Source organism: Thunnus albacares, chromosome 16 (assembly GCF_914725855.1).
Source record: "Thunnus albacares chromosome 16, fThuAlb1.1, whole genome shotgun sequence".
Taxonomy (NCBI): Eukaryota; Metazoa; Chordata; class Actinopteri; order Scombriformes; family Scombridae; genus Thunnus; species Thunnus albacares.
In genome coordinates, this window is record NC_058121.1 from 23,088,389 (window position 1) to 23,113,338 (window position 24,950).

A 24,950-nucleotide genomic window follows, 5' to 3' on the forward strand; every position below is an offset into this window, starting at 1 on the left:
AATCTAACAGAAAAAAACTGTCATTAATCATACTGAGCATACTCATGCTCCCCAGAGGATGAACTTGTCTTGTGGCACCAACCTCAGGTGAAAATAAAAATGCCAACTTCAGTATCAGATATCTCATAATCAAAAACAGATCGGATATAAAACATATTGATCACATTCATGCTCCCTGGAGGATAAACAGGTTTGATTTTAATGACATCATTTACTTTCCTTTAGCAAACTGAACATTTTTATCCCCGCTGTGGGTTAGACTCTAGGAAAAGCTCAATCATCAAGAGGTTGTTTGTTCTGTATGATGTGTTGACTCCTCTCATTTCCAGCAAATGGACAGATTTGACAGAAATGTTTGCCACAGCTCACTTTCCAAATCACTTTTTTTTTTTTTTTTTTTTTTTTAACGCTGCCTCATTTTCTGACCACTTCTGTCATGTGGGAGTGAATTGCTGGTCGGGCAGAACAGAGTACAACTCTTTTAACAAAACCCATCATGATGATACCACAGTTTTATCCTGTATATTGCTTTATTAAACAAAGTATGACAGCACAGGGATAGTATCATCGTAAGACACAGTGTGGCAGAGAGCCACAAACTACTTAACCTTTACACTGACATTTAAAAAAAGCTGACAATCTTATCCAGGGCAGTTTAAACGTGGTGCACGTAACATTTTAGCGTTACTGAATCTTTTTGAAATATCAGGATTGTTATGAAAAAAGATGAGACCATAGCTGAGACAATCTGTGACCTCTTATTGAATTCTACGCTGCATATATTACATTATGAGTCACCAAGTCACATTTGGATCAGTGTCTGTAGAGTTTGTGGTGACGTCAGATGGGTAACCATGGTGTTATGCTGGAGAAACACCCTCACTAGCAAAAATACCACTGGTGTGAGATATATTCAATGAATCATCATCACCAACTTTATCCTACTTTGTACAGTAATTGTTCCAAAGTTGCTCAGTCAATTTGGAAAATGTATATTAATGTTTAAAAATGAAATGTTTGAAAACACATTTGTAGAATAAGGCTTTGGCCTACAGATAAACAATATGAAGTTCAAAGGTCACAGTCACAGTGTGTTGAGAAGCAGCAAATATGAATTTATCTTGGAGAGCAGTCATGAGTATACAGCAAATATATGGCACAAGCTGTCAAATTTAAAGAATATGGCTGGTAATTTTCTATATTTGTCAACAAATCCTAAAACTATTAAAAACACACTAATTAGCCACACTGCCCTGGGTGACATGTTCCCTCATGAGTTTGGTCATGTTAGTTTATTAAGAAACGGCTCCAAAGATTCTCCGTAGAGTAGTTCTGTGTAAGGCAGATGCCACTGAGCACGTGCAGGAATGCGGTTCTGTTTACAGCTTCGCTAGCTTGTTGTGCTACATATCACGACCTCTTGACTTTGGACTGAAGTTCTTTGACAAATTTACAATGTATTTGGAAGTCAGGAGATTATGTTATGTACAGTAGCACAGCAAGCCAGTGAAGCTGTAAACTGAACCACATGATCTAAGCCAAAGCCAAGCAAGCAAGTTTTAAAATGTTATTAGCGAGCATCAGGTGTGCTGATAGCCAGATGTTTAGTACCTTTGGACAGAGCCAGGCTAGCTTCGACCCTTTGCAGTCTTTATGCTAAGCTAAGCTAAGCTAAGCTAGGCTAATAGACTGCTAGCCATTGCTTCATTTTTAGTTTAAAAACATGAGAGTGATCTTCTCACTTAGCTCTCAGCAAGTAATCAAATATGTTGAACTCTTGCTTTAAGACACATTTTGAATAGTTTTACTTGTACTTAAGTATTTTAATAGTGTGATATTACTAAAAAAATGATCTTAATACTTTTTCTACCACTGGTAACAACAGCAGAATACCAAATCACTTGTAAGCTCAACAACATTACAACATAAAGATGTCTGAGATCAGAAGTGTAGCCGCTTTACAGCAGATTTACAAATATTCCTGCCGCGATGGACTAATTACAATTCAGTAATAGAGGAAAGTTAAAGATAAAGAAAAGAGCCAAGGGGAGAATATCCACCACTTTCCTCTGTTTTTCTTCCTATAATATTGAGTTTAACCTGAGAGCTCACCTGTCCTTATCCATGCAGCAGGAAACATGGAGGACGCGAGGCGCTCAGCAAGGGTCGTCACCCAAGAGCCACAGAGAAATTAATGGATGGAGAGTCTGAGCCTGCAGGGCGGCTGCACATTAACACACAGAAATCACTCGGTTAGCCGTTAACAGGCCGTTCACCTCACCCCCCCGAGACAGAGAGGGAGATCGAATACTGATGTGATCACGTCCGCCGCTCGCTCAGGATGATCTGCAGCGGCGGAATAAACAGCGAACAAAACAATGACAAGGGCTTGTTGACACCTGCCATGTTCAAGTTTATTCTGCGGTGATTTCAGCTCGGCAGAATAAATGGAAGTTTTTTTTTTTTCTCGCCATTTGTCTGCCTCTAAAGCTCAGTTGACATTACCTCAGCACTTAGTGTGCATTAAGCCTCTCAATGCACACTGTTAGCCCTGTGCTCTGGATGATAAATTGAATGTGTGTTGTTTCTTTATCCCTTTTTTTTTTTCCTTAAGTAATTTATCTGAAACATTCTGATGAAATATGTTAACGTTATGCTGGGGGCGATGTAAAGCACCTTCTGTCTGTGTGTGTGTGTGTGTGTGTGTGTGTGTGTGTGTGTGCACTGTATTGATTCATGTTAAGATTTTAATGAATGCTGACAGTTTGGAGGATGAATTAACACAAGAGGATACATCTGTCGATAATAATTGTGTGAGGTTGAACAGTTTATCACTGTGGTTTCACTGTTAACAAACATATACCGTGTGGCCAAAAGTATGCGGACACCTGTGTCCATATACTGCATACAATGATATTTTAGACCAGTGGTTCCCAAAGGACAGGTACATTTTTACATGTAGTTAAACCACATCAAAAAAAAGTGAGGCAGCATTTATGTTAACTGCATTTTCAGATTGGATATTCAAATTAATCAAAATGGAAGAAATAAGTGTTAAATTAGGCATCATTATATGAAAAACAATGCAGAGACGGATACCAAGTAGTCATCAGTCTTCTGTGTATGTGTTGCGTTGTGTAATTTACATTCTCCGCACTGACTGGGCAGTTGTTTTGAACCAAATGAACCAACAACGTCTGCAATTTGTTTCCACACATCGTCATTCTTTTAACAGTCCAGTCAAGTCGTCAAATACACGTCATAGAGAAAGTGGGAGACCACAACAATCAGCAATCAGGCTGGCAATGATAGCTTGCAGTCGCCGGTCGTCATGGTAACGCAGGCCCTTTTCCAGCATGCGAGTTCCAGTTTGTACAGCAGTCAAAAATAGTGTCTGTCAGAGCAAGTGATGGGAAGATTTGTCACTGTAAATAGAGCAGGAAGAAATGCTGACACATCTCAGCTCTCAGCACAGTCCGAGAGACCGGAAGCAAATTTAAAATTAGACTGTACAGTGAAAGATATTTGGCTGACAGCTTTTCATGGTTAGGGGAAGCTGGCTGTTCCACACTGGCTGTCTCTCCTGTGGTGAAAAACTGACAAATATGACGACCCTGAGATATTTCAGGAAATAACAGACCTTTTTGGCCAGAAAAGATACTGAATATCAAAATTAATACTAAGAGAGGTAAATGAAAAACAGAAACAGAGCATGATGTCCTGTATGTGTGTTTTTTTTTGTAGTTGACAACCTAAAATGAACAACAATTTTATTTTTTTGAACAGAGCGAAAGAAATGCGATCAATAAGCATGTTTAAAAAGCTCTAAAAACCACCTGCACAGCACCAAACAGCAAACAGACACAGTTATCTGTAGACTAGCTGGTGAACATAGTGGAGCATTTAGCAGCTAAAGAGCCAGATATTTCCCTCAGGAGTTGGTAGGGAGCAAAAGCAGAGTGACTATTGGACTTACATTCACCAGGTGGACAGAAATATGACTCCAAATGAATGGCAATTGTAAACAGATGCTGTACATTTTCTAGTATTGTGTCTGTAAATATTCTGGGTTCTCAAAGATTTTCTGTTTTCTGTCCGGTTAAAATTCTGACATTTTATTGCATTACAGTGTTGTTACTTGTTTGTTTTTTTTTTACTAATTTTCCAAATCTGTCACCTCCAGACATCGAGCTGCTGGCCGCCTGCAGGGAGGAGTTCCACCGCCGGCTCAAAGTTTACCACGCCTGGAAGTCAAAGAACAAGAAGAGAAACACAGAGACAGAGCAGCGAGCACCCAAATCTGTCATCGACTACGGTACGTTACAACACATCGCAGACTTATTAACATTTAAATCATTGTCTGTGTTTTTTCTTTTCTTTTGCTGAGCACCCACAGTGTTTGTTAGCTTATTTTTGTTATATTTTATCTAATGTTTGTCTGGTTTTCCAACAGTGAGATTCTCTTTATGCTTCATTCAAATACTTAAGAGCACAAACACAGTTCTCTGCTGCTGTACTTGAACAGTTTCAGATGTGACTCAAGACACACAATGAGTTTCTAAATCAACAGTTCAAGTTGGAAATTTGACTGAATGACCTTACAAGCAGAGTGATGTTCACTCATTTCATTCTTTGCCTTTCATGTCCACAATCATGCATGAAAATCTTTTTATAAACATGTACGTCATGTCACACTTATCGCTGTGTTTGTTTATCTATAAAAGCCGGGCAGACACTGTGTGTTTTTTATCAATTGTCGTTTTAACTCACACTACATATTTTAATCCGACTCAGACCGTACGTTCAGTCGACCGGTCATTATGTGATGTTCACACTGAACACCTTCTTCTTCTTCTTCTTCCCATGGATTTGCAGCAGAGTAGATGTCTTGCAGCATATTACTGCCTCTCACAGGTGGACCGAATGTGTTTGTCCATTAAAAGTTCCAATAAAGTTCTTATCAAACAAGACGACAGAATCCTTGAAGTTGTCGTCAACAAAGAGAAAGACAGCTTCACTTTTAGCCATTTTACCTTTTACAGAAACCACCAGAGAGCTGGATTAACCTGGTCTCCATAGAATCTGTCCACATATCATATGCTCTCATTTGTGACTGTCTACTACTGTACTCACACAAGTGCATTAAGGCAACTTCAATGCTGAATTGTGTGAAATTGGAACTGTGGAACTGTGAGACAGCCGATCCAACTGATCGTCCTAGAGCTAGATCGTCGATCGTTTAAGTAATTAATCAGGTGTCATGACAACAACAAATCAAAATCAGTCAGTGGTGACCAATTCAGGGTTAAAATGGAGCTAAATCTCTACAGTGTCTGCCCAGCTTTACACACTTGATTTGGCCTGTTTTACTGACTGAAATATATCTTCATACCCGGACAGAACATATTAATATCTGACAACATGTAGGAACCGACATATCTGAGACACACCTGAATTTTTCCCTCAAAAAAATGACCCGACTTCATGAAGATGAACTCCTCAGGCGCTCGGGGTCACTGACAGTTTGTCGTTCCGTCAGTCTCGACCTGTCCTTGTCGTTCTGAGTCTAGACGATGTTCAAACATGAGGAACAAATGGACTCTCTCTCCGCCACCGTGGCCTCATCTCTTTGTGCCACACGTTGAGTTGTCATGGCGACAAAGAGCTCTTGTTCGGTGCCGGCTGTCGTGTTTCTCTGCTCAGACTACTGATTGAACCGCGAGCCACACACCCACTTCCATTCCTTCATCCTCTCTCGTCAGTGAGAGACGTGCTGCTGCTGAGCCTCTTTGAGGACACATGACACACGCAGCGCTTTAATTGTTTTGTTTTTTTTTAATGGCAGTAAAGCGGCAGGTAACGTGTTAATGCGAATCTGTCCCGGGACCTTTGACAGTGTCATCAACCCTCCTCTCTCTCTTCCAATCATGCTTTATTTATAACTTAGATTAAAATGCTAAAATTTTAAAATCTTTTTAAAATCTCATCAGCCGGGATGCAGAAATGTTAGGGTCTTTTTAGGTTCAGGTTTATGAACAACACTTACACTTTGTCAGGGAAAGAATGATAAAGTTTTGGACATATTTCAATCGTTATCCTTGATGTTTTCACAGTTTACCTAAGCACCAAACATAGATGACTGAATCAGAAGAACAAACAATCGATAAAATGTTTTTAGGATGTAAAGGAGGCGACTTGTTCCTTCCGTGACCCCAAAATACAGACAATAATCTCAGACTTGAATCTATAAAGATTTAAATTTGCTGCACTGGCTCTGGTGTTAAGACTATAAACTTCACTCACCTTCTTGAAATAGTTTTAAAAGTAGCTGAGAGCCCTTCAGTGTAATATCACTGTCACTCAATAGCATATAGTCACCTCCACAGAGAAGGTTATGTTTTTAGTCCTGTCTGTCTGTTAGCAGAATATCTCTAAACTACACACTTTGATTAAATCCAGTTATTAGAGATATTATGCCAACGGCCAAAATAAACAAAAGGTGAAATCATGCCATCAGGCCATCTAAGTACTTTACATTTGAGCTTTTATTTCCTGAACCTTATGATGCTAAATTCAGTTTTTCCTGAATTCTTTGGTTCAAAATAACTCAGCGGAGGCTGCATGCATTCCCACATGGATTTTTGCCACTTTGAAATTTTTCAACACTCATTTGTTTTATGATTTTTTTATGTTTTTTTCTTCTAATTAGTTAATTTATTTTAGTTGTGGCCTAAAAGAACAAAAACTGCCATAATTCATGCATCAGGCTGCAGAAGCCACACTTAGATTAGTGTGTCAAAATCAACCCTGAGTGTTTTCTATAATATTTTATTTATGGCTGTCATCAACCAATTGCAAAAGTGTATTTTGATGCATATCCACGTGCAGATTACAAGACTGATTTCAACCGAGACATTCCTACATGGTGTCAGACATCGTTTGCAGGCTCATTTTGTCTTTTTTTTTTTTTCTTTTTTATAATCCACAGCTGAGAGAATCAGTAAAGATTGGAGGGAGAAAGGTCAGGGGCATGATATGTAACAAAGGTCCCGGCCTGGATTTTAAACCAGGACCTATAAGATATGTGCGATAATATAATTATATATCTTCACCATGGAGGAAATGATATCCCGAGGAGTTCAGAGTCTGCTGGAAAACATGCGTAAACCCAGGTTTTAAGAAACGATACAGGCCTTATTGAAATAAACCTCATGAACCCAAACAAACAAAATGCAGCAGCGCTCCTAAGATCTATTTACATATTTATAGGTTTTAAACCTCTTAAAGGATAAGGCTCATGTTGATTTTATTTTTTTATGTTAGAAAAAACTCACTGAACTACTCATGAATTTCTTAAAACAGCTGGTCACTGTAGTTTTTAGTAAACAAACAGGAGGAAACAGAGCATTTGTTGGGGACTATTTTCAGTTTTTGAACAAGAAAAGAGCTCAGAGGCGCAGAGGAATAAGATATATCAGGCTTTGGATACACACACAATACTTGTATTTATCCTTTTTAAAGGCTTAACTGACCATTTTAAGAAATTGCTGCATTTTTCCGTTACACATTGTTTCACGCCTGGAAGCTGCACATTAAATCCTTTATAAATATTCCTTTTAAATATAATTGCAAAATATATTTTAAAGGATAAATTCAAGTATGACTATTTTTGAAACGAACATGGTACTTTTCATTCTGTCATCTCACATCTTCACATCTGAACACATCTCACTAATACTCTTAAACTGAAGGATATTAATGATGGTGATTGGTATTATCAGGACTGGTAAAGCTGAGTTATCATCATGTGTATCGACAGTACTTCTATTTTCCTTCTCTAGTCTTGTCTGATTCATTGTTGTCATGTCTGTCAAAAAAAAAAAAAAAAAAAAAAAAGCACCTCACTGTTTCTGCTGTGTTGCATCACTTCCTGCAGTACACATCCGTGTAACCTGGCATGTTTACTTTCAGATCATGCGCCTCCTGTGAAAAAAGCATGTAAGTGGTCCTCCAGTGTGTAACGCTACTAACCGCAGAGCTACAACCCCCCCTCCCCTCCCCCCCTTATTAACCCCTTCAACACGGCAGAGGTCCGCTCTTAACTGGGCTCGCTGTCAGACTTTGGGTTTGTGTTTTGTGCTGCTCTGTTTTGATGGAAAAGCTCCTTTTTTCTGGGCGCAACCTGCAAAAAAGGGGGGGGAGGTTGATGATGGGTTTCCATGGCAACCGCTGCCTCTATTAAGATGTGTGTGGAGAGAGATTATTTGAACAATTTTGAGTCACGAAGCCGCCGTTCTGTCTTTATGACCGGTGCGCACTGGTTCCAGCTCTCGCCCATTTGTGAAGACGCCTCCCAGACAGCTATAACAGTTTGATAAAGAGCCGAGGTAATTCCTCCGAGCTCTCGAGGCTGCTGTTATTGATACTCCCACACGGAGGAATTCTCAAGGAAAGAAGGAGAGAAAAAAGAAATAAATACAGAGAAGGGCAGAAGGCTTTTAAGGGCAGTTTGCCAGGGTTGTGTTTGGCATCAGATGATAGCATCATGTTTACAGGAGCGTGACTGGAGGAAAATGCCGCCGCCGCCGCACCCGTTGATGGTAAGAGAAATGTTGTAAAAGGTGTCGTCGTTCAAGCAGCGAGCCAGACGCTTCACTCCATTCACTCCTGACTTAATGAAGATTTTAGATACGTTATGACACATGCAGCTATATGAGGCATCCAGTACAACCATTAGACTACCAGTCTGTCTTTAAACCTGCTGCTGTTACAGACTTAATCAACTCTAATTGGACGTGGTTTTAATATGAAGGCTGATTCTCATCATTGCAGACTTAATCTGGTGATTTAATGTTAAAATAAGAGTATTTTCATGCCAAAAATACAACACCAGTCAAAAGTTTGGTGTTAAAGTGTGTCCAAACTTTCGACTGGTAATTATAATGCCTTTATAAAAGTGTCTTTACACCATCTAAACCATCTTGAGACATAAGAACTTTCCACTGAAACCCACACTAAGGAAAATTGTTAAAATGATCACTCCTAGCAGTATCTAGAAATTAAAATATACATTATTTCAGTCTGATTTGCTGAAGTGTTGAGATTCTTCCCTGTTGCCACCCAACTACAATAGAGGTTTTCATGTAGAAGCGTCATTTTTGATGCTTAAATCTGTATTTTTAAAACTCAACAGCAATATTTAGGCTGGGTCACACCAGAAAGTGGCAAAATTCATCCCTGTATAACAGGCCAACGCCCCTTATCCATTATCCCCCCATCAATTAAAATAGGCTAATTGTCTCCTCCTGAATATTAATGTTAATTATTATTCTGTGTTATATCATTCAAAAGAAAATCTGATGTTATTTGACTAAAAATTATGCATTTTCATACAGTGTTGGACTATTATCAGTACAATATTTATTTTTAAAAAACACAGTGTGCCATTAAAAAATAAATAATCACAAAACATCGGTAAAACAGGCTCATAGTGAATAGATTTAAACTGCATCCTCCCATATTCAGGCTGTAGCTACCAGCCAGCTGTAGGGACAGGTATGGTTCAAAGTTTATCTTTATCTTATCCATAAACAATTTATTTCTCCTGTTTTGCACATATGACAGAGATACAATAGACTGCATTAATGCCATGTCAGCACGTTTTATTTCTTTGTTGGAATAAAAAGCATACGTCAGACTTTATGATTCAAGGGATAAATATTTATACTGTCTATTAATATTTGACTTTTCCCCCGGATTATTCGTTCCAAAGTCCAGAGCGGCTGTTCTGTGATCAGATTTCCTTAAAGAACACTTCAGATTAAAGATGAATAGAGAGAATTGAGACTGTTTGTGAATCAACAGATTTTAAAAAACCTCCTGCTGTCAGTTACTGGTTTGTTCTTCTTCTGGTTGGTTGCTGATCAATTTCACCGTCACTCATCAGCTCGATTCAGATTATTTTCAGCATCTAAAGGTAAGGTAACCCAACGGTTTTCATCGTGTGTGTCTGCGGTTGTTAAAATGATCTGATAACAGTAGAACAATGAACAGTAGAGATGGTCGTTATGATGATGAGTTATGTTGCTTTGTCGACTGCATTGGTGGAATGAACGAAACGCCAGAAGAAAGAAATAAGAGTATTTATCAATACTCTTATCGGCTCTTTTTCATTACTGAATAATTGGGGGTTTATGAATTATTTTTAAAAAAATCAGGACAGGATTAGAATAGATTTATATTTTAAATATGACAAAATATTGTGTCTTACAGCAGCAACAGTAATGTTTCCACCAGCAAAGTCACTGTATAAATTCAATAATATCTCACTTGAAGGAAAGAAAAAATGTCATAATAATAAATAATATTCCAGAAATTAAAATACTGAGGGAAGTTTAAAAAGAATGAAGAACACAGACATCAGTCAGTGTCTTCATCCTGTCTTCCTCCTCCTCCTCCCTTTGCTGCTGGTTTAGAAGAGGGGCTTCAGCCAGTAGATATAAGTTTACAGGAATTTACCAAATTTTAATACACGTTAAGCTACAAACTAAGCTAAACTGACAAATAGAGCAGAGGAGAGGACAGAGAAGCTAGCATGACTCAGCATAGTTTCCCCGTGTGTCTACACAGGAGGCGTTCAGGTACAGTTTGTTCAGATGATGTATTCGTACCATCGACTCTTAAAACTGTCTACAAACCACTGATCTTTTGTTGAACAGTTTTTACTTCGACAGAGGAGTTTAAATAAATGTGGATGGTGCAACAGAGCTAATAAGGTACTTTAGCTTCCTCCGTTTTTTGACTCGTCATCGCTGTCATCGATCAGCAGCACAAATTTGCATGTCACACTTCAATGTCGAACTTAATGAGAAAGTTTTGAGCTGATTTATTTTGTCCCTGCAAGCAAATTTTTACATTTGTGTTGAATAATCTATTCTGACGTTCTTAAATGCTGGTGCGACCGCGCCTTTGCTCTTGAGTTTCTTCTGAGAAGCATTACAACAGCACTTTAAAGTGTTTTCAGCGTTACAGAAGAAATTACATTGACCTTTATTTGTATTTTGGTGGCAGCAGAAATCTCTGTATTTAGACCATTGACTGTATATAAATATGGACGTCATGACAGCTCCCCAAAAATGAAGCCAAAACATCTTGATCGCCCCCTGGTGGCTGGTTGCAGTATAGGTCAAAAGTCCCGCCCCCTCTTTTTTTAGCAGATGAGACATGGGCCAGACTAAAAAATCATGCACATGAGTACACATCAAATACATTTTTCCTAAAGATGGTTTATCATTTTAGGTAGTTCTTATCACACTGATGCTTGCTCAAGTGCTCTTTTTTTATAAGTTTGTTTTTTATTAGTTATTTGACGATATAAAAAGGGGGTGTGATGTCATGATCGACAGCTGTGACAGCCAATCTCAAACCTCCATCAGACGGCGGGATGACCGGCTTCAAATGACGTCACACGAGCAAGATGGCAGCCCCCCCCAGAAAGGAGATATTTTGGCTTAACTTTTGCATAGCGGTAGGAGGTGGAGACACGTCGTCCATATTTATATACAGTCAATGATTTAGACAATTAAAACAAAACTACCACCAGTCAAAAGTGGTGTTTCTTTTTGCTATTTGGTTGAACTGACCCCTTAAAATCACAGATACGTGTGGGCATTTAGAGGAAGAATTCATCTGAAAACACATAAATAAATCGACGGTGCACAAATAACATTTTATTCCAGGTTTTACAAACTTTGCTCATTCATCAGGTGAAAACTTCTATTAATTAGGAACAGACAACATTAACTGGCAGACATACCATATCTATCGTCAAACAGGCTTGTATCAGCACTAACTCTAAATATCATGATGTTACAGTTTGTTGACCGCAGAGATCTTTTTTTTTTTAGATATTTCTGCTGACAACAATACACAAACTTCAACTAAAATCCTGTATTTCAGACCGGAGTGTTAGACAGGAATGTGTGTTTTTTCCCACCTCGGTGTTTCTTCCTCATGTGACAGCTGCTGTTTGAACGGCGTCGGTGTTCGGTAGCTGATCTTAAGCTGCATGAACAGGTCACAGATTCACATGTTTTTGTCAGCCTTGAAACCTGAACGCAGCTTTCAACCCCTTCATTGAGTCACCTACCTAAGGCACTTTATAGAGGAAAGCCGGGAAGTACAACAAACCGTAATCAACAAGCTGAGTGTATCCAGCAGGGAGTTAAGTTCAAGTACCTCTCCAAAGAATTTTTCTCCATTTCTTCTGCTTTTTCTGAACAAAAAGGGCTGATTTTTTTCTATTTTGCCAGTGAAGTTTGGGGATTTTTTTTTCTTCTTTCTAAAAGTTGTTGCTATGCAGACGGAGGTGAATTCGATGACATGTTGGTGTAGTTTTTCCGGAAGGTGGTGTGAGGGCGCCATGTTGTTGGTGATGGTGGAACGATGTGTTGCTCTGAAACAGATGTGTTGTTGTTTTTTTTTTTCAGGTTTTGCAGACACTGCAAAAACTCATTTTAACAAGGTGTTTAAATCTTGGAAAGTTTTTTTTTTTTTTTTTTTAAACATGAAAGAAATTGCTCTACTTTTGAAACGTGGTGTAAAATCTTGAGATTTAGTGAGTTTAAATCGAGGAAAATTCTTTTAACAAGCTGAACTGCACTGGAAAGATTTATGTCCTTCACGTGTCCTGATTTTAAAGCTGAATACAAGATGAAATGACTTATTAAAATGAACGTTTTTGCAGTGAGCTGATTCAACAAGCTGCGGCCCCAGTCCCTTTTATCACGTAGCAAAGCTTCCTCAATCTCTGTAGATCCCTATTTCACGCTCCACTTTGTAGAATGATGAAAATTACACGTTTTATGTTTCACACGAGTATGCAAAACCCCCCTTCATAAACACCTGCCATGCTTCATGTCTCGCTGATTTCCTCCCTCTGTCATCAGCACTGCTGTGATCTCTGCTGACCCTCCTCCAGCTCTAACAGCAGGATTCACTGACCGCAGTTAAAACACGGAGACCGAGCGAAGGGCTCATTAATTCAAACCTGATCTTGAGTACAGCAGAGCGGTGCGTAATGTTTACATGCAGTGAGTTCGCTGGGGTTCGTGGGAAGAAATGTACCCACTGAAAAAAGTAAATCACAGTCCTTTAAATCCACTGATATTTCAACCTGGTTGTGCTGATTTGGAGTCTCCGTTCCATGTTTATGTTTTTTTATTTCTCATTTTCCATGAGACTTATTCCAGTGCTCTCACCTGTGTATCAACAATTGTAGAAATTCACATTAAAAGCTTTGTTAAACTAATTAGTGGTCCAGCTGTACCGTACTGCAGTTATTCCAGTGCTTGTAGGTCACAGTTACATCTGTTTTACATGTAAACTGTTTGCAGCAGATGTGGATTATCACAAGTAACTAGGAAATAGTTTCTGCAAAGACAAGATGCTGTTGATATTGGAGTGGCAGCAGGAGTGTCTTTATGAGTGTCTCATAAAGTCCGCAAACACTAGACAGCACTAGGGTTAATGTTGCATTCACTGCATGCCAGCAGAATGGGAACAAGCGGAAAACATCCCATTGTTATAACTTGGGAGCTTTTTTCCAAGATGGTTACCCCCCGCCCCCCAATTTCAGCACTGGAGTCACACCAAATAAATTGAAATGTAGCCCAAATCATATATTGTAATGTAAATAGACATGCTTTATAAGACTGTGCAGTTAATCAAAAATTCACTCGCTACAACTCCAGCAACTTAAAAGAACACAAGCAAATGAGGAGAATATATATTCACCGATTTGAAATGCACTGCGAACGCACAAACACTGCAAGAAAAACAAACAAACTGATGAACACAGTTGCAATCAGAAACTAAACAGTTTTCATCCTCGTTCTCATTTTCGAGCATGATTATTGAAGACTGGTCGAGGTGTTCATCAGTTTGTTTTATGATCCAGAAACTTCTGTTGTGTTGTTGTAGACTTGCAGTGTTTTTGTATTTGCAGTTATTTTATGTCGATTACATTAAAATCACTAAATGTGTTACATAATTTGTATTTTATTCCTTTGTAGCATTTATTTTCTAATTGCTGCTAAATTTCTTCATTTGCATGTATTTTGTCTGTTTACATGGGTTCTCTTAAGTTGCAGTGTGTTGAGCTCTCAGGGCCGCAGTATACAGAGTAGCTTTTAATCTGCTACAACTAGTATGTATTGCTAATTGCTGGATTTGTTTGATACTGTAGGTTGCAGTGAGTTGCATAGCAAGTTTGTCACATTGATCTTGACTCCAACAAACATAACTTTTGAGCATCCAGCCTTAAATATCCTCTTGAAGTTCTGACTCAAAGGGCCACTTCAAAGCAATTTTTTGAGGTGAAAACTAGAGTTTTCGACTATCTTACATCACTGAAACACAGCATACCACATGTAGGCTTTTATTTTTTTTCTGAAAATAGTTTTGCAATAGTAAATTTCTCTATGAGGGGAAATTCTCTTTAGTCTTGCCTCCCGTAAGGTTCATACACAGGTTGGAAAACAGGAGTAAGAATGTTAAAAAGCAAATATTTACCATCATTCCCATTAACTGGTCCCCAGGCTGCATGTAAACATGGTCCCTGACTCCTGATTGGTTGTTATCAGCTTGGGAAGCCACCTAACTTTTTTTTTCTGATCCAAAAACAGCCCAGCAGAACCCAGCCCCACCCTTACCAGCCAAGCAGTACGAGGTGGCCATGAACCGGCAGCAGCGTTACTTCCGCATCCCGTTCATCCGGCCGGGTGACCAGTACAAAGACCCTCAGGGCAAGAAGAAGGGCTGGTGGTACGCTCACTTCGATGGGCCCTGGATCGCCAGGCAGATGGAGCTGCATCCCGATAAACACCCCATCGTGCTGGTGGCAGGTCAGTACAACATGGAGATGTGATGGAAGTATGAAAGGAGAGGGGGGAGGAGGTTGAGAAGGAGGAGGAGGAGGAGGAGGAGGAGGAGGAGGTTGAGGAGGAGGAGGAGGAAAGATCGAGGGAGGGGATTAGAAATTAGATAAGAGGGGGATTGAAGGATTAATTAACAAATGGATGGAAGTATTAAGGCATGAAGATTGAGGATAAGGGAGGGAGCACTGAAAAGAGAAGATCAATGTGTAAAGTTGTTTTTGTGCCTTAAACTGCACGAATTGTAGAAAAGTAACGGATAAAAAACATTTTCATTATCACAAGAAGGAAACCTCTCAGTCAGTTCAGAGTGCAGAGTTAGCTGTTAGCTCCAGAGATCCGATCAGAGTCCTGGATTTTATGAAGCAGACGGGACGATTTTACACTGAAACTGCAGTAGAAGAAACGCTTGTTTTCAGGTCAGCTCAATCTGTTGCTGTGTGTTTAAGGCAGTTTAATAAAAAGTGACGCTTGTTAGATGTTGTGATCAATAACTTAAGCGATCAGTTTGTCAGACTCTGTGATCAATACTTTAGCGATCAGTTTGTCAGACTCTGTGATCAATATTTTAACGATCAGTTGTCTGATTGTGTTATCAATGCTTTGGTGATCCGTTTAATGTGTTTTCAGTGTGCGTCACGTTGAATAATAGAACAGGTGATCAGAGTCTCTTGTCACGATCCTGTGTGGCTGATCAATAACACTGTTTAAATGTATTGACATATTTTCTTATGAGTGAAGCTTTATCTGTATATGTGTATAATTTGAGGATTTTTATACCAAAATGAGTGCATCTGTTTAACCCGTGCTGCTGGTTTGGGACACTCATAGTTCATTTCTCACTACCTGTGGAGCTAGCTTAATGTCATCGCTGCTGCTAGCTGTCATTTCTCTCTGGAATATATGTAATTTGTCAACCAGCCAGAGCTGACAGATGTCTGTCTAAGGTGGCATGTGGTTTTAAAAAAAAAAGTTTTGGAATAACAATGATACAAATGCACCTCTAAACTGCAATTTCACTGGTTTACAGCAAGTTACAGCACAGTGCAGAATATGCAGAGTGATGTTTCCCCTGTTGGCCCCGCCCACGAGTTCCTGCTCAGCCCATAGACTTTATATTGTGATGAGGAAAGTTTTACAAATATAAAACCTCCATGGCTCAAAAATTGATAATAGAAAGAGTCATAATTGGCATTGTTTGCAGTTCTAGGTGTCCTGTCAACAGTTTTACAGACGTCTCTTTTACAATGGTGGTCTATGGGAAAAATTGGCAGCAAGGCTGAGAGGTGGAGCCGTATCCAGCTCTTATAATACATCCCTGGTTATCCATAGCCAGATGATTTCTTGGCTGATAGCAGTGACTTCCTGGAGTCCCAACAGCACAGAATGAAAGACGTAACAATGAAAGAAATTAATAGTGGCAGCAGGGAGAGAGGGAAACAGGGAGTGGTGAAATAGCTGGGAGAGAGGGTTGGAAGGAAAGAGGATGTGAGCAGAAAAAATGGAGCAAAATCAATGAGTTGATCCTCTTGACAGCAACAGAAACAAAAGAAATCAAAAGTGGCACTTCGTTGGCAGAGGTTAATAAATGTTCAGGAATTTGACTTTGTGACAGTGCAGCAGATTTATCATCATCATCTCTGGTCGCAATGCACCGTCAGGCGGTTCACAGCGGGGCAGCAATCAAGCATGTGAGGTTTTAGGAGTACTGTGTTGGACATCCAGTATGACTCATCGATCAGGATTTGTGAAGTTTTCCCACGACGGCGCCACATTTCAGCTCTCATTAGAACATGACGGTGACAAATACGCTGCACATACTGACTCAGATTACTTCATATGTAGTGCAAAGAGCATTTCAGACATACAGTTCATAGAAACACAAGATATTTTATCTAGTGTTTCCCCCACTTGGAGACATTTGTAGTGCCCAGTTTTACAACCTGCGCTACAAAACCATAAATAAGAGAAATTCAGTCATGAAATGTAAAAATCCAACTGAAATCCCAAAAGTCATCCCTTGTATTATATGGGCACCCCAGGTTCCCAAAGTAAAAATCCCATTAATTTTCCTACAGACAATATTACGTGACTCACAGTTGGAGCTCTTCTACAGCTTGGTTTGTCATGAAACTCTCCTGGTTAAATCATTAACCCAAAAGACAAACAACTGCATTAGAAAACATAGGCAAGGCAACTTTATTTATATAGCACAGTTCATACCCAGGGCGATTCAAAGTTCTTTACACAGAATTAAATACAAATATAAAAGTTAACTACGATGAGTCAGAATATAACACCAAAATAAAAAAGTCGTTTTGTTCACCCATCTGTGTCGGCATATGTGTGTTGAGTGATAACCTCACGACTCCTACAAGCATATTTTTCTCCTTTTTACTTAGAAGATTACAGTCGTCTGTGGACTGCAGTGTTTTTTTGTGAGATTTAGTTTTATGAAATCACGTCGGCAAACGTGTGATTTAAAAATATGTGGTTGTCAATCTTAAAAAAGCTCATATAGTAGTGAAATAGTTGTTGTTTTGGAGCAGCAGTGTTCACCGACAGCAGCGGTATATGGGTGAGTAACTACCTCATATAATACTTGGCTAACACACCGCTGGAACTTGATATTGCCTAGATGCAGACTGTTATTCTGACTGAATTTAAATTGGGATCGTTGAATGTGTTCAGAGAATGAAATATGTAGTCTGCAGAAGTTCAATTGTTCTGTTGTGCACTTTTTACTCAGGATACATAACAGCAAAGTTGGAAATTCACCATTCTTATCAACTGCTTAAAGATACTTTAAATAATCACTCGTCAGATGAAGATTTGACACAATGGATAATATAAAAAGCTTTTAAAATACAACACATTGTTAAAGATGAAACCAGTGGTTTCCAACCTTTTTGGCTTTTGACGTCTTACAAAAAGCAGTGTGTAGTCGGGGTCACATTTCAGATGTCTATGAGTTGTTAACAGCTCCATCAAATACTGATTTTCCCTCTAAACTTCTCACATGCTTTCATTTCAGTAAACGTTCAAATGATCCCATATTTCAGCAAAAATCAAAGATTGCAATCTGCAACCTCACCATTAGATGCCACTAAATCCTACACACTGTATCTTTAAGTATCTGATTACTTCTTCCATCACTGACCCAATTTAATGTAATGTTGATTTAATGCTTACATGCTAAACATCAGGTGAAATACAGTATCTCAGCATGCTACAATAAGGATGTTGTCATGCAAAATGTCAGGACATGCTACAGTCACATTGAGTGAGTTGAGTTAGCATGCTAACACGCTTAAGTTAGCATGTTAACAGGATGAATGGTAGAGTAAAATGTCTGTGATATATTCAGAAATAAGCGGATAAACTTGATCCTAACATGCTTAACGCCGGAGTGAAATATCTCAAAATGCTACATTTAGAAATCAAACATATTGAATTAATGCTTACTTGCTAAACTTCTGGGTGAAATCTCTCAATATGCTACATTTATTAATGTTATCTTTAGCATATTAGCATGGTAACATGCTAAATGTCAGAGTGAAATATCTCAAAATGCTACATTTAAGAGTTTAAAAAAATTCTGCGTATTAGCACAGTAACGAGCTAATAGAGTAACAAAATTGCACACTGGTAGTGCTAAAGATCTAAGAATAACAAAGTTGTATCTTAATTTTTCAGCCATCCAACATTTTTTTTGTGCATTTAATGAACATTATTGGCTCACATGGAGTTAAGAATTGGCTATAAACAGATGATCTTGTAAAGCAGGAAGTTACTGTTGTTTGTCAGAATACGACATCAAATCATTGTTGCAAAGTGGTTGGAAGAGTTGAAAAAATTGCCAGCCAGAGCCAACAGATATTTCCTTGTGGGTCATACTCATTTGCCAACATGAAGTAGCCTTAGAAACCCAGCAAAGAATTTCACAGAAGTCTTTTTGATGTGGAAGAGTTCACTGGGTATTTGCTCAGGTTTGGGGTTCAAATGGAAGTAACATCTGTGCTTGTTGCCGTCATTAAAACAAATTGTTCAATTGATTCCAGCTGACACTTCATTGTATGTTTTCATTTTACAGGAAAGGACGACATGGAGATGTGCGAGCTGAGTCTGGAGGAGACGGGCCTGTCGAGGAAGAGGGGAGCCGAGATCCTTCCCCGGCAGTTCGAGGAGATCTGGGAACGCTGCGGCGGGATCCAGTATCTCCGCAGCGCCATCGAGAGCCGGCAGGCGCGACCCACCTACGCCACGGCCATGCTGCAGAGCATGTTCAAGTGAGGGAGCCCGGGGCCGGGGCCTCTCGCTGCAAAACAAAGGGACGAATGCACCAGCTACCTAACACAGATGGCGTCTGAGCACACTGCACCAGGTTCTGACTGTAGGGCATTCACGTGAACAGCGATTTTTCTCAATTGTCCTTTTGTTTTTCTTTTGTTTTTTGTTCTTGCTGGCTTTCAGTTCCTCAAAGGGGAGCAAGGGGAGGGAAGTTTTGCATTGAACCCTATGCAGAAAAATCATACTAAATGATTACATCCAGTTGTTTTCCAAGGAATTCTGTTCTCTGTAACATTTCTGCACGTCTTAACTACGAGGCCTTAATACTACTTTAACAGGGTTTAATTGCCGTAAGTAGGACTTCTTTTTTTTCTTTTCTTTTTTTTGGTGTTCAAAGCTGCCTCCCCCATACAAGAAAACTTTAAATTCCTCTGTAATTATGCATTCCTGATTATTACACTGAAGTCTCACTGGTGTGTTGCTTCCATCTTAACAGCTAGCTGGTGATCCCTCTCCGACTTAAAACCTGCTGTTTACATTGTCTTCATGCGGTTCTTACAGGGCAAAAAACTTGCACAAGGAGTTCAGCTCTCACCGTGAGGCAGTGCTGCATGAGTGTCAGATTATTCCTCGTGACTGCACTCGTAATTCAGTCAAATATTTGCTAATACTTACTTTTTTATTTTACCTTTTGTCTGTCGAACCGAATGTAACTTGAGACCTCGTTGATTTGTTCATGTAGTGATTCCTCTTTTCTCCTCATCATGTGTGATTAAATGTGTAAAGCTAATGAGAAAGGTCCAAAAATGTTTGAGGCTGAGACCATAGATGGCTCTGTAAAGCCATCGTTGGGGTTTTTTTTTTTTTGTTTTTTTGTTTTTTTGTGGCCAGAGAAGTAATTCAGCTCTGTGATTAGTTTTTGTCAAGCAAAGCAGAAAATGTGAATTAATTATGCAACTGCTGAGATGCACCTCTACGTGGGATGTTTGAGAGCAGATCAGCACTGCAAAAGAAATATCTTCAATAAGTCATTTATACCATCTTTAGGTTTAAAATTTGATCTTTTTACATGATGAAACATAATTTGCCAACACAGTGATTCCCAAGGTAGTTTCACATGTATTCGCTGACGCTAACTTGAAAAAAAAAAGTTTAAAAAATCACTTCATTTGGCTGTTTGATGAATAAAGTCACTTGATTCCAGAACATGTTTAAAAATTTGTATTATCTCTTGTCGGATTCATTCAGTCGGACATTTTTTCTGCTGTGTAAGAGCTTATCGGGCACGTCATTAACTCTGTACGACGCACTGGTACTCATCTTTGAACTGGAACCTTCAGACAACACTGAATATTTTCTATACAGCAAGTACAGTATGTGAAGCCAACAGTGATACTCCAACTGGAATGTAAAAGTTTATTTTTTGAAAGAACAGTTTCTACTTCAGTGGCTTGGGCATGTGTGAGATTGTCAAGAGAAGCAATAAATCACGCAAACTAAGCTAAAACGACCTTTGCCTTGTACATAAGAATTTTCAAGACAATCTGTTATGACGTCACACCTGCTCTTGTTCACCTGAGGCTGCCGAGTTTGTACCTGCGCTTTCTATTTTCTGTGATGCTCTGCACAACACAAAGGTGACTTGGATTGTCTGAAAGCATGAATACTTGTCTTGTCGCAAAGTAGCTTATCCCCTTTACAAATGGCATTAACATGCAGGTGAGCTGGCTTAAAATCAATGAACGGATGCACCCAAGATACACAAGGTCTGATAGTCCTGCAAACAGTGACAGCAAAGACAGAAAACTTTGTCTGGGCAATCTGCAGGTTAAAAAATGTCAGTTATATGTTACCTGGACCTCTAAAAAAACTCTTTTCATCCAAATTTAGCCCCTACATCAGATGTACTGTAGTAAAGGAACTGGATACTAGACTCAAAGATGGCGCCCACTCCCTCAATTGAAAATTGTTTGCCTTGCACATAAGCCAAAAAAAAAGTTTTCCAGCTTCCAGGGTTGCCTTTGCATTGTGCAGCCCACTGCACATGCTCATTAGCCTTGACCCGTAGACTTTACATTGGGATGACGTCACAAACTTTAAAAATCTCTTGTAGTTTTATGAATATAAAACCTTCACGGATTCAAAATTCATAATACGAACAGTATTATTTTTAGTTTAAGGTGTCCTGTCAACAGTTTTACAGATGTCTCTTTTGTAATGTTTTTTTTTTGCTTTGCTGCAATACCGTGAGCGGCCACTAGGAAAAATAGGCAGCGCTGTAATATATCCAGGCTCTCCACAGCTGACATATTTAAGCCACATTTTTCAGTCTTCCACCTCGTACCTGTTAAATAGAACACGTTCGCTTCAACTTTAATTAGTTCAGCTGTCTACACAGACCATTTAACAGCCCGCTCTTTACATGCGTAACTGCAACCTAAAGCATGTTTTTAAGGCTTCAGCCAATGATTTATATTTGGCTATAAAAGTACATAAGGATACACATGGTGTGAGACCTGATAAAAAGGACTTCAATAGCCATAAAAATATTTTTACTTTTTTAGGCAGCTGTCTAACTTGCATTAGACTAGTTTAAGAGCAAAGTTTTCCTGAAACCTGCTTCAAGGCTGACTGTCATTGTCGCTGTGATCATTTGCTGTTGTTACGACAGACCAGTAACACTTTTTTCTGACAAACAACATTCAAATATCACTGCTTTTTACTCTGATAAAGATGCATTTCCTCACCTCAACATGAAACGTCGCTGTTCTCTCGCTGGTTTTTCTTTTGATTTGCTGTTTTCTGCTCTTGCTGGCACTATATCTGACATCAAATAGTGACAGGTGAAAATAGTGAAAAACCCTGAATTTCAATGATTTGAACTGCATTTTAAACCTGATTCCCTGATTGATTTGATTGTGATTCCTTGGCTTAAAGCATAAATCAAATGTGCCCCAAATACATCAACAAAACTTACAAAAACAGAAATTACGTTTGATTTACACAGTCAGGAAAATCATGAAAAATCAAACAAGACAAACGTTAAGAAATCTGGATCTTGTTTGAACTCTGTATGGATGCACGTTAATGCCAAGTGTGAAGAGGCTGTTGCAACATTCTGAGCTTTGCCCATAATTGAGACCTCATTACTGGTTTAACACCGGAGCGATGGCCTGGAAATGTACAAGAAAATGTCCTGCGTTTGCTTCGATCTGTTTCTCTCCACACATTACAATCATTCCTCGGGAAGCACTGCCTTTCTCCACTGTCATTTTTCTAACGCTGATCTCTCTAACAGACGAATAAATGCATTCCATGTTTCACTCACCTCTGCTCTTTCTTTGACTTCGTTTGCATCTCATGAACAACTCGATGCTGCTGTCAGACAAAAACAAAATTTCTGCAAAAAGTATGTTTTTAAAAAAAAAAAAAAAAAAAATGAAGAAAATGCTTTGTCTTATTCAACAGTTTGTATTTGCTATTAATCATGAAACAGAACACATTAATGACAATTTAACATTTTACATAAGAAAAGAAAAATTGGGTTTTTTTCCCCCCCCAGAAGCAGCGACAAACATCAGTATATCTGTTGACTCAGAAAGATAAGTTGACTGTTTACATGAACTGTACAAGAGAATATGACGACGACGTGTGAGATCTTCTAAGTCATGAAAAGGTTGCATTTACACAAGATGTAACTTCACATTCAGACTGTTTTCAACCTTTCAAAGAGAAGGTACTTGTGAATGAAACGTAGCTAAACCTGAGCCAAAGATGAGATTTAAGAGTCGGATATACGCCAAAAGGGACGGCGGATTAGCAATCAGATCTTTTTTAAATTACCTCACATCCAATACATTACAGCCCTTATAGTGGCCAAAGTTGAAGTTTGATCCCAAAAATACGCTGAATACTTTCACAACAAACAGCCAGAAGCATTCTGGCAATCACAGGACGCTCAGGTTTTGCTAGTTTCCAGTTAATCTTGTGCATCTCTGAGTTTCCAGATCATACAAAGACCTAAAAAATCTAGAGCACTGCAGAAAATAATTACCCCTCATGTCCACTGGATGCGGCTACATCACTTCCTGGTTGTGACATCCCTGCCGTGGTTTGAATGTCCACTGGAAGACTTCAAGTCAGATGTGCAGACATGTTTTTATGTTTTACAAACATAGCAGAGCTCTTGTGTTGGATTATATATTGCACAGGTGTTCCTAATAAAGTGCTCAGTGTGTGTACATTCCCAAATAAATTTTCAGTTTCAGACCTGATATGTTAAGATGACGAAGGACAGAAAGGAGGGGACACACAGGTGAGAATGGCAGTGGGGTGTGTCCGTCGTCATTGCAACTGAGCTGAAAAGCACCGCAGTCACATCCAGTGGACAGTGGAGGTCAAACAGTGTACAGACACCAGGAGGGCTGTTTCACAAAGTCTATTTGAGAGCACTACTCACAAACATCAGTGGTGTCACGTTTAACCAAAGCTCGTCCCTCACAAACAGCAGATACATTCTCAAAGTCCTACTAGTTTCTTGCACACTTATACATGGGAATCCAATAATGTTGTTGGTTTTGATTAGTGAAATGTGTCAAAATTAATGCAAGAGGAACTTACCTCATGGTGCAGTTTTGGTGAAATGGGCCCCAGGTTGTTAGAAAATACATTTTTTCGGTTGTTTACAATTGGACATAGTCCACAGATTTCTAATGAGCTGTTATGTAAGATGATAATTCTCCTCATTTTATGCTCTAGATCAATGGTTTCCAGCCTTTTTAGCTTGTGACGCTTTAAATTAAGTGAATTAATGGCCCTTCGAAAGGTAACGATTTCTATGAGCTGTGAGCACGTCAAGCAAACAAAGTGAGATTGATTAATTATAATTTAATTTTTACTGGCCTTGAGAGGTAAAAAAAATCTATCCAGTATTTTGCAGACACAAGCAAAGATAAATGTCCTAAAATAAATAAATAAATAAATAAATAACTGGATTTTATGGAGCAGAAATGTGTTAAAAACATGTTTTGCAGGTTGTGAACCACTGTCTGAGTGTCCCTTTGCAACACATACAAAGTGATACTTATCTCCAGTCCCAGTATATATGAGGTTCAGGTGTCCAGAAGGGTGAGCAACATGCATGTATTTTTTAGCTTGCAAGGCGTATCGGAAAATAATGAAATGGAGGCCAGTGGAGAGGTTTTGGATCAACAAACGGATATCTGATGTGAGGTTCCTTTACCTTCTATATCTGACAGATTATTTTCTCATCATTTCAAATCACATCCTGTGTATTTTTAAACAACCTATTCACTACACACTAACTGAGTCAGCAGACGTGTACAAAAACAGTCCAGGGTCGATCAATATCCGCCCAATCGATGCTGCAGAGTCGTCCGTTGAGCTCCTCTTCATCACGCAGCTGTGGACGAAGGTTGTCCGGCAGTTTTAAAGTGGCCTAAATGTCTGTTTTTTTCCCCCAGAAGGGAGATCGTCCTCTGATATGACGCTCAGAGCTCTGAGGAGAAGCGTACAGTTTGTCCCGCCTGTAACCTCTTCAGCTCAGCGTCATCTGTGATTTTTTTTTTTTTTAATCCCAACATGTGAGGCCTTGACGAGTCCCGAGTTCCTGCTGCTGAGTCCTGTTTCATCGAGTCTGCGGGGGAACGAGACTGATATTAAAAGGGTGGCTCCACCGATTTTACATGTTGAAGTCAGTTTACGAGT

The 24,950-nt window shown here is 39.2% G+C and overlaps 2 protein-coding genes across 2 annotated transcripts in view; one reads left to right on the forward strand and one right to left on the reverse strand.

Moving 5' to 3' along the window:
* myo6a (myosin VIa) overlaps positions 1-22,550 on the forward strand; it is a 170,516-nt gene extending 147,966 nt beyond the window's left edge. The window contains exons 33-35 of the mRNA XM_044329994.1: positions 4,184-4,315; positions 14,685-14,903; positions 19,027-22,550. Coding sequence (XP_044185929.1) covers positions 4,184-4,315; positions 14,685-14,903; positions 19,027-19,226 — 551 coding nt within the window. The 3' untranslated portion in view covers positions 19,227-22,550. The remainder of the gene's footprint in view (positions 1-4,183; positions 4,316-14,684; positions 14,904-19,026) is intronic.
* LOC122965787 (titin-like) overlaps positions 20,065-24,950 on the reverse strand; it is a 57,499-nt gene continuing 52,613 nt past the window's right edge. Inside the window, exon 17 of the mRNA XM_044329995.1 lies at positions 20,065-24,879. The gene's annotated coding sequence lies outside the window, so the exon portion shown is untranslated. The remainder of the gene's footprint in view (positions 24,880-24,950) is intronic.